General features: G+C 38.5%; 1 protein-coding gene across 1 annotated transcript in view; it reads right to left on the bottom strand.

The window, feature by feature from the left end:
* The window catches only part of LOC118791307, a 123,780-nt gene that overhangs the window by 22,067 nt on the left and 81,955 nt on the right, over positions 1 to 19,758 (bottom strand). The window contains exons 4-10 of the mRNA XM_036548621.1: positions 18,349 to 18,391; positions 11,609 to 11,896; positions 8,881 to 9,216; positions 8,292 to 8,597; positions 7,186 to 7,562; positions 6,455 to 6,461; positions 4,536 to 4,672 (exon numbers count right to left, since the gene is read on the bottom strand). Of these exons, the coding sequence (XP_036404514.1) occupies positions 4,536 to 4,672; positions 6,455 to 6,461; positions 7,186 to 7,562; positions 8,292 to 8,597; positions 8,881 to 9,216; positions 11,609 to 11,896; positions 18,349 to 18,391 (1,494 nt within the window). The remainder of the gene's footprint in view (positions 1 to 4,535; positions 4,673 to 6,454; positions 6,462 to 7,185; positions 7,563 to 8,291; positions 8,598 to 8,880; positions 9,217 to 11,608; positions 11,897 to 18,348; positions 18,392 to 19,758) is intronic.

Here is a 19,758-nt window from a genome sequence, read left to right as displayed (position 1 = left end):
AATAATAGTAAAGACATCAGAACTATGAAATGGCACACATTGAATTATGCAGCAACCAAAAAGGTCTTAAAGAAAGTAAAACTTAGCTTATATTTTAGATTCTTCAAAGTAGCCAAAAATATTTTTAACGATTTTTTTAGTAAAGAAACTCACATATAGGCATCAATTTCACTATTTATACTTGTCAAAGAAACAAATTTAAAGCATTTACGCACAAGTCTTTAGATCAAAATGTCTTTGAATGCATGTTTCCCATTATCTATCAGGAAACTTTGGACTGGTACTTTAAGATCGAAAGATTTTTCCCATATATGTAGGACATTTAAGAATCACAATAAGTTATTGCTTCTCTATGTGCTTCAGCGGGTTTGTTGGAATAACAAGAACACTGACACACACACACACACACACACACACACATTGAGAATTGCAACCTTCTTATTCAACATTTCAACTTTGAAAGTTTCTACTTTCTACTACCTTTGGCTTCCATCACCCTCTCTAAAACGTAGAGAGCTTTAAAAATCAGATGTTCTAGATCCACAGCAAGTAGAAATGTATCACACCCAGCGAGTCAAGTTCAGGGCTGTCCTTATATTCTCTCAAATGATTTCTAAAGGTGCAGTTACAAACATGATTCATGTTGGATTTAACTGTCATAGCAAAAACATAGAGGTAAACGTCAGTGCTTTACACCTTCTATCAGTTCGTTCATTAGGTGCACAAATTTGCTTTTGCACTCCATTTTTAAAGATATTATCCGTGTCATATTAACATATATAGCCATATACATATATACTTATCGTATTAATCATAATTTTGGCTAATTATTTGCTGTCTCTGAGCAGTAGGCACGTCATAGTCACTTAAACGTACAACGATCATAATCAAGTAAACTACATGTGTTCTTGATCGCTGCCGCACAAGTAATTTATCGAGCACAACGCAATACGGTTAACTCGTGATTAAAACATTAAAATATGTCAAAAATGGATACCGAACCAAGCTTGTCAAACATTAATGCGTTTAATATGTAACCTGTCGAAATTATTGCGTGTTCTCTCATTCATAAATTACTTTTTTAAATGCTAGAAAAGACTTAGAAAACAAACAGAAAAGATCTATAAAAGATAGCGGCAAATTACGTGAAACTGCAGTCCCCGGAAGGACAGATGTTGGGGTTTACGGTTAGGTTCTTGCAGCTGTGGATGTCAGTGGATAAGAAAACGATATTCAAAGTATGCGATGCTTCCAGGCCTCAGTGAGCAAATTGTGCCGCGGACGGAAACGTGAAGTAACACCCAGGTCCCAAAAAAGCACCCGAAAGTGAGAGAGCAGAACTGAAACACCATGCAAATCATCACCTGTGACTGCAATGGGCGCTCAGACTACAGCTGCGTTTCTCACTCCGTGGGCACATTTGCATGTTTCATAATTTTTTCTTTGCAAAGTTATGTGTGTTGGGTAACCTATTCCTGCTGGCCACACTCCTATGTCTTACACTGGACTTTCCAGACATGTAAGCATTTTGCTTACTGATTGTGCTTTATTTATTAAAATATTATCCATTTTTATTCATTGCTCACTTCAAAACTTATCACCGTCCAGTCTTAAATGGGGATTATTCAGTGTATTGAATGTCAGGCTGGTAACATTCTCAAACAAACCTTCACTAACACACACATTTTATAACCATCATCATCTGTAACACTGCAAGAAAATGAACTGATGCCTTTTCCATGTTATCCAAATGTTAGAAGTTCCACTGTTTGCAGGAGTCTCCCAACCACTTCTTCCAGGGGTCAGAGACTAATTTTACAATTTTTCCGAAAAGTACTGGGTTTTCTGTTTGTTTCATGCCTGCAGTAAAATGCACAATGCGACATGTTCAGTAGCTGGTAGCATTTTTATTGTAAAAAATGTGCTCTGACAAATTGTTTGATTGACTAATTGCAATACATCTGCATTAACTGAGCAGGTTTTCCGTTTACCATGGCAAATAATGACTGAAGCCTAAACAAAACTATCTAATACCATCTAATCATAAAAGTTATCCTGCTCGATGAAAATTACTGGATAGGCTACTGTTCATGCAATATCACTGTTGAGGCAGCCCGACTATGCTGTAAATAATATAAAATGTGGAATAATTTAAAATATCAATTTCACATTCATAGTGTATTTAAACTTTTTAATGTACTTAATTCCATTAACTAGATTACTGTTCCAATTCCGAATGCAACATGCCAAATTCTAATTCGTTTCAAGTTTTAAGTGTTCAGATTCCAGTTCCAGAGATTTAAGCTTTCCAGTTCAAACAGTCTAAATCCCAAATCAATTCCAGTTTCATTTATGAATTTTATGACATTTCAGTCCATCAGAAATCTCCAGGAGTGAATTCATGAAGTGTTCCATGAATTTCGATTTAGGTTGGAATTGACCCCATTCCTGGCACCAATACAAGAAAGAGGATATTTCTAACTTTGTATGCTTTTCTCCTCTTTTGCAGCTCTGTTTCTGGAAACGATAATTGTACTTTAGTCTTGTCGCACATGGTATCTGCAACTCACACAAGAGCGAATGAGGCGAAACGAACGGAACCTCCGGTAAATTCGCTTCACGAATGACAGGTGAGACAAGGAAACCGTGGTCATCCTTCACATCCTTGTTCCCGGTAGAATGAACCCAGTTTGGCTTTCCTATTGTTCTCGGCCTCGTTTCCCGGTAACGATAAGTCTTTAGAGGTTAAGAAGAGTTTCAAAGTGCGATTTAAAGGACATTCGCAAATTTCTACACGCAAATTTCAAAAGCTCAAAACAGCTCTTACAGCGGGTTCGCGCGTACGGTAATAAAGAATATCTTAAGCGTTGCTGTCCACTTAAAAGGTGCTTAGGGTGTTGAGTCGATTTCATAATAACCGACAGGGATTTCTGTCAGAGATGCAATGCAGTAAAGGCTCGTCAAATATTAAATAGGAATGAATCAAACAACCCAACATTAGCATTCTATACACACAGAACGACAGCGGATAGAGATAGTTGATGATATTTATTTATGTTACGTACATTTCACATAATATAGAGACACATAAAAAAGACCGTGGACGGCGCGCATATATATCATTTTTTTGCTACTTTGAAGAATCAGAATCATTCTATAGTTTTGATTTGTTTAACATTTGTTTGACGAAAAAATAGAAAACACTAAACGGGCGTGACTAGCTGACATTACTTCTCTATATTGACGCGTAGGATATGCATTCGTGAGTTTTTCACCCAACAGAATTATGCTGTGACTAAAGACATTATCGAGTCATTTATATAAGTAGAAAGAGTGTCGACCAACTGAAATGGCAACAATCTACTGCTTGTCTATGCGTCGCTCATTAAGGTGTTACGTCTATATTTTGCGACGATTTCTGTACGATTCTGTGAAACGGTAGGGGGGATTTATTTACCATCGAGCACCAACCCAGGAAAGACGATATCTCAAAAATGTCATGCTTTTCCCAGAGGCCACAGGAATACAACCTCCAAGAAACGCAGATAACGCCTATTTTTACACTGCAAGTCACACCGCCACTACAATGGAGTGGGTACTCATTGGAGGATGTCACTTGTCCAACTTGCAAGCAGGCTACCTGCAGCGCTGAGACTCGGAAGCCGTGGCTAACCTACATACCTCTATCCCCAGTGGAATGAAGTCAATATGGCTTCTGATACGGACCTGTACATTTCGGAAAAAATGATATGGCAGGTTTCGAACCCAGCAGATCAAAGCGAATACTTTGCCGACTAATCCACTTCTGAAAAGCGTTTCAGAACAAGAAGATCAAAAGACCATGGGATTTTGGCAACGATGAAATGTTTTATTTGAAATTGGGGAAGGCTCGGCGGGAGGGGGGAGAGAGATACAATGGATACAATAAAATATTTACAAGAGCATCTTATAACTGTAGGTTTTCAGAAATACAGAGTTGAGATTTCAGCAGACAAAAATGCTTGTGTAGATATAATAAGGTATCAAATCACGGAGGAAGTGTAATGCTAAATCAGAATCCACAAACGTAAGCATGCAAACAAATTTCTTTTTGGCTCTCCGTCATTTCACCTGTAAGTAGAGACGAAAATTTGCGTGAGTCCATGAAAGACAGAGAAGACCACACAGACTTAGCTGGACTTAGCTCGAGTGGGGAGAATGTGTAGTAATGCAGAGGAATAGTCTGGACACTCCTCAGAAAAGTCAGGTAATATCCAAGATAACACCCAATGCTTGCCATGACTGCTTTATATATATATATATATATATATATATATATATATATATATATATATATATATATATAAAGGTGTACATTTTAATAACCCCAATGTTATTGATTTCAATAAACAGTAAATATATGCATTTGATCTGAGTTGACTGGTTTTTTTCATGGACATGACATGCATAAAAACACACGGCAAAGAGCAATCATGTGACTTAGAATGTGAAGACATGTGAACTACTTGTCCTTCACAGTCCACCAATGCTCTCACCTTGAAGGCAGTAGCTCCGATGCTATAGAAGAGGCTGATGAGGAAGAGGAATACGAAGGTGATGGCTGTGTTGGCTGAACTGTCACTGTCAATATCTGAGGTGTCGCAGCCCCAGTGCTCATACATCATGGTGACGTCTACAACGGGAGAGAGAGTCAGCATTAAACTCCTGCACAAGTTCTTAAGCTATGTTTTGTTTAAAGGAGATAATTGTCCCACCTTTCGCTTGTACACACTCTTTTTTTATATTTTTACTGCATAAATCTACTCCCTTGCTTATTCTAAAGATGTATGATAGAAAACAAAATCACCTATTTTGTTTTTCATTGTTTTAAACAGTGTGGGGACTGTTCCAGTTTCTGATGTCAGAGTCTTTTCAGATCTGTTCATAAGACCATAGAGCATTGCCTTCAAATCAGTTTCTAAACATAAGCTAAGATGATCGGGGAAGTGAGAAACCCCTTTAAAGAGAATGTTTTCTGTTAGCTGAAGATGATATCACCCACACTCTTCTTAGAGCACAGCATCTTCAGTGTAATAGTCCCAGACAGGAATATCTGTCTCCTGTGGAGTTACTCCTCAGGTCAATGGGAAAACCTCCCATGCATCAAATCTTATCTTGCCACATTCAGTTGCTGGCCTGTAGTTTGGCTATGTCTTACAAAACAAACAACCTGCTGTTCTGATTTTGTCTTTATGCTATGAGAATTAATGAGTGATTAATACAGGAAACAGATTTTCAGCTGAGAGGATGTTGATTCATCCAGTGGTTAGTTACTGCTTTTGACCTCCAGTAAAGTAAACTTCAGCTTGCTCTATGGCATGCTGTTCAAAGGAAAAGATAAACTGTGATGAATGGGGAGAATTTCATCACAAAAAAAATGGCCATGTCTCACCCACAGGGATGCCATACATTGGTTGTGGTTGAGGTGAGCCACCCTGCCCCACCCACACCTCCAACATACAGATAGTATGTAAAGTGGAAATACAATCTACAGCTATGATTATTATTACATGAATTAAATGTTTTCCCTTGATGGTTGTATAGGTTTCTTGGGTCCCACAGAGTTGAAAGTCAGTTAACAGTTTTCCCATGTGGTTTGGTTACCCTTGTCTTACAGTTATGGTGTGGTTAGTGGAATATGGGTGTGGAAATCTGAAATGATGCCACCTCAACAGTCTGGATGTACTCCAGTACTTGATAAAGAGTGTTATTCTGCATATAGTTGGAGTGCTCAACATATATGCTACACTGCCACTGCCACAGTGCTGCATGGGGTAGCAGTGTGGCATAGTGATACAGAGCAGGGATAGTATCTGAAAGGTTGCTGGTTCAGTTCCCTGCTGGGGCAATGCTGTTGTACCTTTAGGCCAAGGTATTTAACCCATGATTGCCTCAGTAAATATCTATCCATATACTTGGATAAAATTGCAACCTGCAAGTCGATCTAGATAAGAGCATCTGCTAAATGACAACAATGTAATGTATAATTAAGGACATAGCTTTTATCATAAATTCAGTGTCTGAGGGCGCATTGACGAGACCTTGTTCACCTCACAAGAGCCAGACTGTGACAATGCTCTAAACACTCTGTCCTCACCCTCTGTAAATAACCTTTTGCTGCCCTTTGTGGTCCTGCATACTGTGCAGTTTGCTGTAGTTTCACTGCTGTTCCTGGTGTGGGAACGTTTAAATAAATGGAACTCGCTTTGTTGCTTAGGCTTAATGATTGACAGGTGAGGAAGGTGGCCCTGACCTGGTCTGACAAAGACACTCCCCCAGTTATCATCATTTGCTTAGCTTGCTTCTGATGAACACGGATCATATTTTGCTAATCCAGGCACCTCGAAGGAGACAGGAGAGTCCAGACAGAACAAAGACCCAGAGATGACAGGACATATGGCTACATGTTTGGTACATGACACCTAAACAGACAACACAGTGACAGCATGTCCAAAACTCTGTATTTATGACTATTTCTTTCTCATGGAAATGAATATGAGTAAGTGCTGACATGGTCCATTTAACACAAGTACTTTAGTAACTTTGTGCGAACTATTAATTTAACATTTCCTGAACTGCAGCATGTGTGAGTCACAGCACACTCAACCTCTCTAAACCGCCGTACACCACAGTCCTGTTAAGGGGAAATTAGAGTGATTCCTCTGCAAGGACTGCAATAAAGAGGGGTAAACCTCATTGATATACAGTCTCTATAAGTAAGTAACATGGTGCATGAAACAGGCCCATGTGTTCACTCTAATCATGTGTAGTGTTCAATACTGTATGTGTGTGTGTTTTTCTTTTGACAAAAGAATTTTACAGCAGAAGTGGATCCTGTCTTCAGTCTGAACTTCCTGTTGTTTTAGTGTGGGGAAAAATATAAAATGCCATACAGAAGAGGGCTCCTATCCTGGCACTGACACCTACTTGGAGGCAGGGTTTAAGACACCCCTGCCCCCATCTGGAGCAGGTAAACCGCAAAGACAGCGACTTTATTTATTTATTTTTTTTATTGTCATTTTGTTTCTGCATTTTTAAAGTTTAAACACAAGCATCACAAATAGAGACAGACAGACAGACATTGTATTTCAGTTACATAGAAGGGGCACAACACCAGACACTACACAACAGAAAACGGGGTTAGGCCTTGCAGACTTGAGGCACGTTCAGGTCAAGGCTAACTGTGGTGGGCGTACTGGAAACACTGCTACTGGTCCTGATTATTGCTCTCACCACTCTGTCCTTCACAGTTTCATGGTGCACTGCACAGCTGTACAACACACCACTCTTCCAGGCTGCAGCAGGGACTGTCAGCTGGCTGTATACTGAGTATGTGTTTCCTGTCTTAACCACTTCGGTAGTTTGGAACTCTGATCTGTCCACAACTTGATCATCAGCAAGCCAAGAAATGAGAACCAGATCGGGGTAGAAATCTTTGGCATAGCAGGTGAGGGTCACCTCTTCCTTGTTATGCTGATCTGCAGGGGCGAGTAAAAAGACAGAGGGACGCTCCGACTTTCCTCCTGAAAATACATAATTAAGGTTATAACCATTTTCTTGAACACGTGATTGTAATTCTGTTGTGAGCTATCCAGTTTGGGTAGACCATCACTGAACCATCAACGTTCATGTTCTTTAACGCTGGAGATATATTATACAGTCTGCATTTATGTTAGCTCTGTGTTCAGGTGATGACTCCATGTTTTGAAAACAAAATCTGGAATCTGAAACTCAAAACACTTACATTTGAGACCATGCAAAGTATTATGTCAATTCCTCCAATCATCTTTAAAGTCACTTACCACTTAATGATTAAGGTCTGTGACATTGCAGTTAAAGTAACTTCTTGTTGAAGTTAAAAGTCTTGTTGACTACTACTGTGTTACATAATCACATCATAATGATTTGTGAAGAGGGGTTGAGACTTTGTAAATCCCACAAAACTATTGTATGTTATCTATCACTCAATAATTTGAATCAATCATAGAATTTTTGCTGTGGAGAACAAAGTCTCAAGGTCAGAACATTCATTCCTTCAAATAATTCAGGGATTGACAGGCCATGGAAGCCATCATGAGGTTCATTAAGCCTCACTCTCTGTCACTAATTGAAACCAAAAGTGATTAAAAGTAAGTGATTAAAAGTCTTTGTTAACAGGGACAATCAAGAAATCGCCTTGACTTATTTTGATAAAAATAGATGCATTCATTTTCATAGCTTCTGGTGTGTAACTGTCTCAAGGCAGCACTTACCGTTTTCTCTTTTGTAAGGGATCCTTTTTGGTGAAGGACTGTCATCATGCTGTGCTATACAGATGAACTCGGTGCCATTTTTCCACTCTTCATATCTAATTTGGATCTTGGAGATTCTGTAGTTATCGTCTGGTACATATTTCCCAACAAGAGGCTCTCCATCCGCTCTCTCCCAGGTAAGATTGAATTTTTTCACATCGCATTGTCCCTTGCAGCTGACATTGCAGGTGAGAGTGACAGTGTCGCTTAGGAAGTACTCCTCTGGTGACGGGGGAAGAATCTTACCCTCAACTGGTATGTCGCATTCTGTGGAGCCAGTTTACAGAGAAATAAAACATTATCACCGGCCTTTGGCTTTGAAGTATGTATTCAAAGTAAAGCAATTATAACTTTAATTTGCAATTGCTGTAACATGTAATGACAGTTAACTGGGAGTTCTGAAATGGCCTATCAGTATCTCAATCAATGGAATATGTTAGTTAACATTTCATTAATGTACTTCCCCTCTCTCCAAAAGAACTACAGACAAAGTAAATGTTTTTGTGAATAAAATGTTAAGTGTTAAAAAGTGTTAAAGCTTTGAACTTACCGCCTGAAGTGTATTCGACACTCTTTGTCTCAGTTCCAGCTTTGCCTTCAAATTTACATGAAATAGATGAACCTGGATCCTTCCATAAGCGTTCCCCGACACGCAAAAAGCTACTTGCAGTGAAGATTTTCCCCTCAGCCTCCTGCACATCAGGAGTTGTGACTACTCCATCGCCTGGGGCTAACGCTTTGCCATTCCTCAGCCATGTCAATGTGTGATCACGGGGAGAAAATTGGTTGGCTACGCAGGCAAAGGAAGCGGTCCTGTGTTCTGTTAATTCCTCCTGATTTGGAACCATTAGGTAAAGGGTTGGAGGTGTTGGTTCTGGTGGTGGTTCTGTAAGAACAAATACATACACATATATAGATGCATGTGGACACTGGAAAAAGCACACATAAGGTTCTGTGGAAAGGAAATACATAAAATGTCAAATGTAAATCTCCAACTCTCCATTTTTTGGGTATTATTCCAATAACAAATTCTTCACAGACACACACACACACACACACACACACACACACACATGACTTGTTCCTTTTGCCTGTTCTCTATATTTTGCTTAGTAGACATAATTTTGAAAGCAGGATTAAATGAATATCAACATTTGTTCATGTGTTTTGTCTATTCATCATGAAAGGTCTGAACTGTGCCTCATGGTATCTTAGTGAGCTTCCACAAAACCATCAGTGTCTTAAACTGGGTCCTTTTCTGGTTAAAATCATACTGTATTTCCTTTCCTTCAAAACCACTGCAGTACAGAAGTATTATTGCTGGACCAAATAGAGAAGCAGCGTCAGACACTGTATCTCTCAACTTTCAATAACACATTTAAAGTGCATATGAATCTGAATTGAAACATGTTGCGGTCACAATGAAAAAAGCAACAGGTCCTCAAATCTGCTATTGAAAGTTAAGACCTCACAGATTAGCATGCAGATTTAACCAGGCTGTAGGATGCATGGACACTGCTGAGAAAAATGTAAATATACAGAGAGCAGACAATGAAAGCAGAAGATCAAAGATTAAGGTGAGGATTTAGGAGAAGGTTTTACTCTGAGTTTTATGCTCATGCTTGCATTTTACTGACAGGGTACTGTTAAAGGTGAATTTTTGGGGTGGGTGTGGGGGGAGAAAGAGTGCAATAGCAGTGGCAACACAAGATGGACTGACAGACACATTGCTGTTGTGAAGGTTATACACCACTGCCTGCCATATAAGCAAATCCCCACGTCAAAACTAAAGGTGTCGATAATCTGATTGACTGTTAGGTCTCTGTTCAACTGTTAATCCAAAGGTCAAGGCAAATGTTCTGTTATAAAAGCATTACTGTTTAGCTGTCAAACAGTAGGGAGAAATACTGAACACTTATGGGTGAGATTTGTTACTTATTGAATCTGTTATTTGCTTAGCGAAACTTGATCAACATTTTTAACAGAATAAATATGTGGTCCCTGAAATGACATTTTGACTTTAAGTTACAAAATTCTGAAAATACGGATATACATCTTTTTTAAATCTGGCGTGAATATCCCTTTTGAACAAAATGCGGGCCATGGTGTATTTCAGGGTTTTTCAGGATGTTAGTGAGCAGTATGAACCCCCTGTTTAAGACATGTCTCCACAACAAGATGGCTAGATTTCATAAACCTGAAGCAAATGCATTGCCTGTCACAGGGTTTGTGATAGAGATTTCTGCAGCTGAACTGCATTGGTCACACCTTGAAATATGCCCCACAGCGTGGGTGTTATTCAAAAATATAAATGACATTCATACACAGTCAGCACTTTTCTGTAGAAAACAGGAGATGTTTGTCATGTTCTGACCAGTATGTCACTAATTTACAATGCATATGACCACGGAATACATGCTGCTTTTTTGAACGATAAGCAGCAAATAGGCCTATTTTAAAATTCCTGCAAAGAGAAATGGACCTGGCTATTCAAAAACGTAATTAAGCCGCTGCTGAGTCAAGCCCCAAGAGAAAGTACGCATTCACATCATAAGTGACGTGAAACCAGTGGCTAATTGAACCGCATGTTTTGCTTACACGGATCCAAAAAAATAGTATGGCATGATTTTGGCAAAGATGCGTCATTGAAGAAAGCTTCTAATTAGGACATTAAATACTGAATTTTGCCAAAGGATGCTGCGTGTATCGATAAGTCAGTAAAATAAGTGTGGCTGTCTTTCATATATCAGCCAGGAATATTGCACGCAGACATACACACGCTCCATAGAATGTAATACCTTATTAAAATCTTAACTCTGCAGATATACAGAGACAGACACATACAATATAGCCCAGTGACCGTACTCTATCGATCTCAACCACTCAATGCTTTATCATTTGTTGTAGGCCTAATGCATTAAAACTGCGTAGTTTCTTTTCCTACACACCCTTGCGTTATTAAAATTAACTGAAAATGGACTTAATACTGAATAGAACCACAACCACACATACTGCACATGCACCGATTTTTTTTACGCGATTTAACCCTCATGTAGAGCCAAACAGAATAAATGAATGAATAAATAAACATAAATAAATAAAATCCACATAGCTTTTGTTATCGTGGGTTATTTTGGGAACGATGATAAATGTCGTAATACAAAGGCAAAATATTTCATATTTGAATGGGAACTGTCCTTTCAAAATTAATGAGCGCGCACGTGCCTGGCTGTACAATCTTGAGAGTAAATATACCAGAGTAAGATAAAGACACATACGTATGATCACGTCAGCAGCTGTTGTTTTTCCTCCATGATCTGCGACACACTGGAGTTTCGACTCTCCCAACTCCTCCTTTTTCAGTTGAATTTGACTGACGCTGGAGTATTTCCCGGCTGACAGCACGCTCGGATACTGCACGAACCCGGGCAAATCGCTGCCGTCTTTCGTCCACTTGAAGCTCAAACCATCGGGCATGAATCCTCTAGCGATGCAGCCCGCGGTGATGTACTCCGAGGAGCTTCCGCAGCTAACAAGGGGGAAGACATCTGGTGTAGCTTGTTGAGCTGAAACGGAAATAAAACAGAGTCGATACTTTAAAATCTATAGCAGCCTACATATATAGTCACAGGACAATACACGATGCAGGACATTTATATTACACGAATACTTTCTTTTAAGCGAGCTGCGTTTGAGTTCACCCTGAACGCCCAATTTTTGGAATCGACTCCTATCCAAGCTACTATCAAGCTATCAAGCTACAGGTCTTCACTGCAAAGTCTCCGTACTGTCGCTGTACTTACTGTATGCACTTTTGTATGTCGCTTTGGATAAAAGCATCTGCTAAATAAATAAATGTAAATGTAAATGCACAGTACATTAAACAGCTCCCTGCTGGGCCTCGGTGTTGTGTCAAGTTACGCGATTCTGATTCTTATTAAAATTATTAACACGGTCTCTGTGGCAGGTCTTATTCATTTTGACGAGACAAATCCAACGACGCTTTATAGTTGTCAGTATCAGTCGCGTTAGATCACCCTATAAGGGTGTTGGAAGTATATCGAAATTAAGATATATTTCTGCTACAATTAAGTCCCCATAGATTTACTGATGGCAAACATGCAATTGGGGTTTTAAAAGCGCAACTCACCTTTCCTTATCACACACAAAACGCTTCCGAACAGTTCAAGGGAAAAACAGTTTCAACAACTGATCGAATGTTTTAGCCATTATTTGACTGTGGGGTTTGCGATCAGTTGCAGTAGTTTCACCTATTTTCGCTAGATTGAATTGGTCCTCATTTATACAAGATCTATTCAGTATCGTTCGAGTCCCCGATCTGAACACAGTTTGACATTTTCATGGTTGGTTGACAAACAGAAAATGCGATCAGGAAACGTATTAACAGTTATATTTCAAATATCTCTGTAACTGTTTCCAATCGCTTTGAACCGGTAATAGATTAGTCGAAGTGGCAGCAGTTCTTACCTCGAAAAATACCAACAATACACCAAAATAATTGAATTAGGACAGTCGAACATTTTTAACTTGTTGAACTCAACAGGGGTTGATGTTTTGGATGTGTCTCAACTGATAATCACATTAAAACTTCAAACTTCAACTTATTTGTCAATGGTAGCTATGGGCTATGGGCAAGCACACTTTTAAAGGCAGCTATATTTTGAATCAACCTAGAACCTCCACAAATAACAAATATTGAAGAGACCTTATGGACTTTCCGTATTTAGTCAATTAAATTACGTCCTTTAGAAGCGTATTAAAAACATGCAATTTTCTTACCTGAGGTGACAGTCACCATGATGCCTTTACCCCAGTAACCAAAAGCTTCCCAGCTACGCGGCAATGTAAGTGTACATCGAATAAATAGCCTACCTAAACCTCACTTGTAAGTCGCTTTGATGAATGAATGTAAATGTAAACCACCCTCATAGCGACAAGCGCTCGAACATTTATCGCTAAGATGCGCATTTTTGAAAAGGAGAATCGGTATTCCGTTCGCTGTACGACCTTTATAAACTCAACTTGCAACGCCCGTTATTCTTTATTAAAAAGTCTGGTTGATTTAAAACAACGGTAAAAATAGAATAGAACTCAACAGGGGTTGATGTTTTGGAAGTGTCTCAGCTGATAATCACATTAAAATGAAATGTTTACTGTCTTTTTTGTTAATTCCATTTTAAATCTATGTAAAACATCGAGATAAGTAGCCTGTTGTAGCCTATAATGCAAGCCAGAATCTCACTTCAACATTATCATTTTAGCCGATTCGTCGACACCTGTCTTCCATTTCGGCAATGTGATGTTGTACGCGATTAATGCAACACACACCAGCTCACTGCATTTTCGCGCAAAAAACAATAATTTTGTTTCATTGTCAATAAGTGCATTTTCCCCAAGAATCGAATTCCTCGCTGAACTCAGCGAACTTGGTTCAACTATGAGTTGTGAAAAAGTACTCTAAATTTAACGTTTTAATGCTAACGACAAGTAACCTAGTAACGGAGTTTAGTGGTAACCAAACTTCCCTGTTGAAAAATTCTTACACGTTATTAGCCATCGAGAACAGAACAAGATTTTAGCTGAAAAGGGCCAAAAGTCTTTCGTACATTGCAGTTTGTTATTTAAGTAAATTGTTTTTCTTACCTGTTGTTACAGTCACCGTTGTACCTTTACCCCAGTAATCGAAACCCCAGCTACACACATTGCTCTTTCGCGTGAGATGTGCAAAACATTTTTTTAGAATCCTTCCACTTGCTCTCCAAAATTAGTCCTACATACGCAATTTGTATTAAACGTTACGTACACATGTAAGAATAGACTTCAACCTTGTATCCAGCACACACTAAACGACTATCAGAATGGCGCAATTTTAAGTACATCCAGTACATACAGTCAACCATTCAACATGCCTTGTTTAATTTCTCAATAAAATGTAATCCAACTTTGTTCATTTTAACTTTCCGTTAGCTACAGTCACTCTGGTTCCAGATCCCCAGTCGTCGAATCGACTATTTCGTTACATTAAAAAAGTATTATACATTAACAGAAAAACTGTAAAATATATGGCGTGGGCATCGATCACACACAGAATTATTAATTAATACACGCCTTACCAGATGTCACGGTGACCATGGTACCCTTTCCCCAGTAGTCGAAGCCGTAGTCACAATGAAACAGCGCAATGTCAACGAAGTCCAAAAACGCTAAGTAACGTTTAAATCTATATACGCCTGTCAATATCTTTTCAAACTTTCTTGTCTTATATAACAGGCCTTCTTTCTCACATTTGAGTGTTGTTTTAACATATCCATACACATACACATATTCATTCATTCATATTGTGCATAAGGACGCATACATATAACTAATTTTCTCACTAATCACTTAGTCAAAGATAGCAAAATTCGAAGTGACAAGTCGGATTTTTTTAACTAAACTTGTATTACCTTAAGATGTGAATAAGCAAAGATTATCCACTTACTGGTTTAATTCTGAGAGGTAATGTTTTTTCCCAGCATGAAATTTGTCCAATAAAATTAAATTTAGCAGAATGCTACAAGTAGAAAAACTTCAAATATTCTTCGAACACTGACTTATTTGACAGGTAGCGATGTGCTTCAGACAAGCACATGCCTAATACGAGCTGTACTTAGAATCAACTTAGAACCTCCGCAAACAGCAAATATTGAAGAGATCTTGTGGACGTCCTATATTCACTCATTGTTAAAAAAAAAAAAAAAAAGTATATCAAATGCATGCGGTCTTCTTACCTGAAGTGACAGTCACCATGGTCCCTTTACCCCAGTAGTCAAAAGCTCCCCAGTAACACGGTAATATAAGCGTATATCGGATTAATACCTAAACCACCCTCATGGCGACAAGAGCTCGAGCGTTTATCGCCAACATGCCCATTTTTGAAAAGGAGAATCGGCATTCCGTTCGCTGAATGAGCAACATTTTTGAAACAAATACATTCTAAAACATTTAGGCCTACTGAAGCGAAATCTACAGAGTCTATTAATTTCTTCCCAAAGAACAATAATTTATTTTCTTTCAGATTGCTGTTGAATAACGAAGAAACATTTAAACTGTTCACCGTTTCATAAATTATTTTTTTTCTTGTTCGATTCTGCATGATTGTTTTTATGTTGTTAGGAACATATGCAACAGAAGTTAGATATTTTAACTGACTGTTGGAGACACTGACTAATGTCCCAGATGCACAGTAGTCGAAGCCGTTGCCTATTTAATGAATTCGAAGCCTTTGCATATTCTAAACCAGGTTTCCCCTATTTCTTTGTAAAATAGGATAGTAGTCTATATGCAGAGCGATTACACAATAAATGACAGATTAGTAGTGGCGGCTTACCAGATGAAACGGTGACCGTGGTCCCCTTTCCCCAGTAGTCGAAAGCATCGTCACGGCGAGACAGTGCAACGCCAATTAAGTACAAAAACCATACAACATTCCGACATTTCGCCCCGCGTTCAAACGAGTTAGACGCTACCGTAGCCTAACTGTATGCTTGTTCTCAAATCACCTCGAACTGTAAACATTATCGTCTTATTTCTTATTTTAGTTAGCATTTAGAACGTAGTTAAATTCACTTATTCTAAACCGGGCACAATAAAATAGGATTTAAAATAGGCCTATTTACCTGAAGTCACGGTCACTGTCGTCCCCTTTCCCCAGTAGTCAAAGTAGGTGTAGCTCACAGTTAGAGTTTTGGCTAATACTTCGTATAAAAACTGTACTGAAAAGAAGCTCGAACTGCATTTTGGAGGCGACACATCGTTAAACATTTACTAAAGCGAATTCTACAGTGTATTTATTTCTTCCCAAAGAACAATAATTTGTTTTCTTGCAGATTGCTGTTAAAAACGAATAAACATTCGAAATTTTCACCGTTTCATATTTTTTTCTTGTTCGATTCTGCAGGATTGTTTTTATGTTGTTAGAAACATTTGCAACGCAAGTTAAATATTTTAACTCAGCGTTGGATACAGGGACTAATGTCCCAGATGCCCAGTAGTCGAAGCCGTTGCTACTTTAGTGAATTCGAAGCCTCTGCATGTTCTAAACCAGATTCACCCTATTTCTTCGTAAAATAGGCCAGTATATGCAGAGCGATTACACAATAAATGACAGATTAGTAGTGGCGGCTTACCAGATGAAACGGTGACCGTGGTCCCCTTTCCCCAGTAGTCGAACCGATTGTCACAGCGAGAAAGTGCAACGGCAATTAAGTACAAAAACCCAGAGAACATTTTGACATTTCGCTCCGTGTTCAAACGAGTTAGACTTTACTCAAAATGTAAACGTTAACGTCTAATGTCTTAACTCATTTAGTATTTAGAACGTAGTTAAATACACCTCTTCTAAACTGGGCACAACTGAATAAAACATAATTTAAAATAATTACCTGAAGTCACAGTCACTGTCGTCCCCTTTCCCCAGTAGTTAAAGTACTCGTTGTTCACAGTTAGCGTTTTGGCCGATAGTTCGTACAAAAATTGTACTGGTTACAGAACTGCATCTTGAGCGACAAAATAGACTTTCCCTACTTTCCCCAGTAGTCGAGAGCATCGTCACGGCGAGACAGTGCAACATCAATTAAGTACAAAACCCAGAGAACATTCTGACATTTCTCCCCGGGTTCAAACGAGTTAGACGCTACCATAACTGTATGCTTGTCTCCAAATCATCTCAAACTATAAACGTTAACGTCTTATTTCTTATTTTATTTAGCATTTAGAACGTAGTTTAATACACCTCTTCTAAACCGGGTACAATGAAATAGGATTTAAAATATTTACCTGAAGTCACGGTCACTGTCGTCCCCTTTCCCCAGTAGTCAAAGTAGCCGTAGTACACAATTAGTGATTTGGCCAGTAATTCGTACAAAAACTGTACTTATAAAAGCTCTAACTACATTTTGAAGGCGAGACATCATTAAATGTCTTGCGGTATGAATAATGATTTCAGAAGTCAATCTATACAGCCATCTATCTCACTTTTTACGTTGGACATTGTTTACGCTAAACACAGACTTTATATTTCAATGTCATACACGCCTGGCATGCATAGACAATTTATTTCAAGTCTACTAAAATTATAAAACAGGAATGTTCATTATTTTTTTCTAACCATGCTTTACAAAAGTAATTATTTTACTTACCATTGGATACAGTAACTTCAGTACAGTACAGTAACTTTAGTAGGAACCAGATTTCCATCTTGAAAAAATCTTATCCGTTATTAGCCATCGAGACTAGAACAAGATTTTTGCTGAAAAGGGCCAAACGTTCTCCGTACATTGCAGTTTGGATTTCAGAAAATTTGTTTTTCTTACCTGTTGTTACAGTCACCGTTGTTCCTTTGCCCCAGTAATCGAAAGCCCAGTTACACACCGAATTACTCTTTCTCGTGAGATGTGCAAAAACATTTTTTTTTTCCGAATTCGACCCCTTGCTCTCCAAAATTAGCCTTACATACGCAATTTGTATTAAACGCAGGCCTACTTGTTTAACAATAGACTTCACCCTTGAATCCACACTAAACGACTATTAGAATGGCGCGATTTTAAACATATTCAGTATATTCAGCCAATTATTCATCATGCCTTGTTTAATTTGACAAAAATGTAACCCAGCTTTGTTCATTTTAACTTACCGTCCGCTACTGTCACTGTAGTTCCAGATCCCCAGTAGTCGAATCGACTGTCACATTAATACATTCAGAGTCTTTTTCTGGCACAAAACCCAGGTCTCACTTGCGCATATATTATACATATTAACTCGTCGACTTCCAGACTGATCATATGGACATACATGAGATACACGAGTTTTGCCAGAATATTTCGCTTCGGCACGTCGGCAATTGACACTTTTCACATTTCGTTACATTAGAACGGTTATATACATTAACAGAAAAACTGTAAAATATATGGCGTGGACATCGATCTCACACAGAAATATTAATTAATATACACCTTACCTGATGTCACGGTGACCATGGTACCCTTTCCCCAGTAGTCGAACTCGTAGTCACAATGAAACGACGCAATGCCAACAAAGTACAAAAACGCCAAGTACTAACGTTTAAATCTATACACGCCTGTCAACATATTTTCAAACGTTCCTGTCTTATTTAGTAACTGTCCTACTTTCTCAAATTTGACTCTTGTTTTAATTCAACATGTTTTGAATAAGAAAGCACAAAATAACTAATTTTCTCCTCAGTCACTTAGTCAAAGATATTAAAAATAGAAGTGACAACTTGGATTTTTTTTTACTAAACCCGTATTACCTAAACATCAGAATAAGCAAAGATGACCCGTTCATTGATTTATTTTTGAGAGGTACTAGTTTCCATGGCCTGAGATTTGTCCAATAAAATTAAACTTAGCAGAATGCTACAAGCGGAAAACTTCAAATGTGCTTCGAACACTGACTTAGGCCTATTTGACAGTGGTAGCGATGTGCTTCAGACAAGCATATGCCTAATACGAGCTGTACTTAGAATCAGCTTGGAACCTCCGCAAACAGCAAATATTGAAGAGATCTTACGGACATTTCAGATTTACTCATTTTAATTACGTTGCCATAATTACGTTATTAATTTTCTTACCTGAGGTGACAGTCACCATGGTCCCTTTACCCCAGTAGTCAAAAGCTTCCCAGTTACACGGTACTATGAGCGTATATTGATTTAATACCTAAACCATCCTCATGGCGACAAGAGCTCGAACTTTTATCGCCAACATGCCCATTTTTGAAAAAGAGAATCGGTATTCCGTTCGCTTTACGATCTTTATAATCTAGTTTTACGACGCCCTTGATTAACTGAACGGTGGGGTCAAGGGCGGCAAAAGCGAAATCTACAAATCTCCTTATTTCTTCCCAAAGAACAATAATTCATTTTCTTGCAGATTGCTGTTGAAAAACGAATAAACATTTGAATTTTTACCGTTTCATATATATATATATTCTTGTTCGATTCTTGCATGATTGTTTTTATGTTGTTAGAAACATATGCAACACAAGTTAAATATTTTAACTCAGCGTCGGATACAAGGACTAATGTCCCAGATGCCCAATAGTCGAAGCGGTTGCTTATTTAGTGAATTCGAAGCCTTTGCATGTTCTAAGACAGGTTCTCCCCAATTTCTTTCTAAAATAGACTAGAATATGATGCAGAGCGATTACACATTAAGTTACAGATTAGTAGTGGCGGCTTACCAGATGAAACGGTGACCGTGGTCCCCTTTCCCCAGTAGTCGAAAGCATTATCACGGCGAGAAAGTGCAACGGCAATTAAGCACAAAAACCCAGAGAACATTTTGACATGTTGATGTGTTCAAACGAGTTAGACGCTGTAACTGTATGCTTGTCTCCAAATCACCTC

The sequence above is a fragment of the Megalops cyprinoides genome, chromosome 1, assembly GCF_013368585.1.
Source record: "Megalops cyprinoides isolate fMegCyp1 chromosome 1, fMegCyp1.pri, whole genome shotgun sequence".
Lineage (NCBI taxonomy): Eukaryota > Metazoa > Chordata > Actinopteri > Elopiformes > Megalopidae > Megalops > Megalops cyprinoides.
The sequence above is the reverse complement of the archived record's forward strand: the minus strand, read 5'-3'. Positions and strand labels throughout refer to the sequence as shown.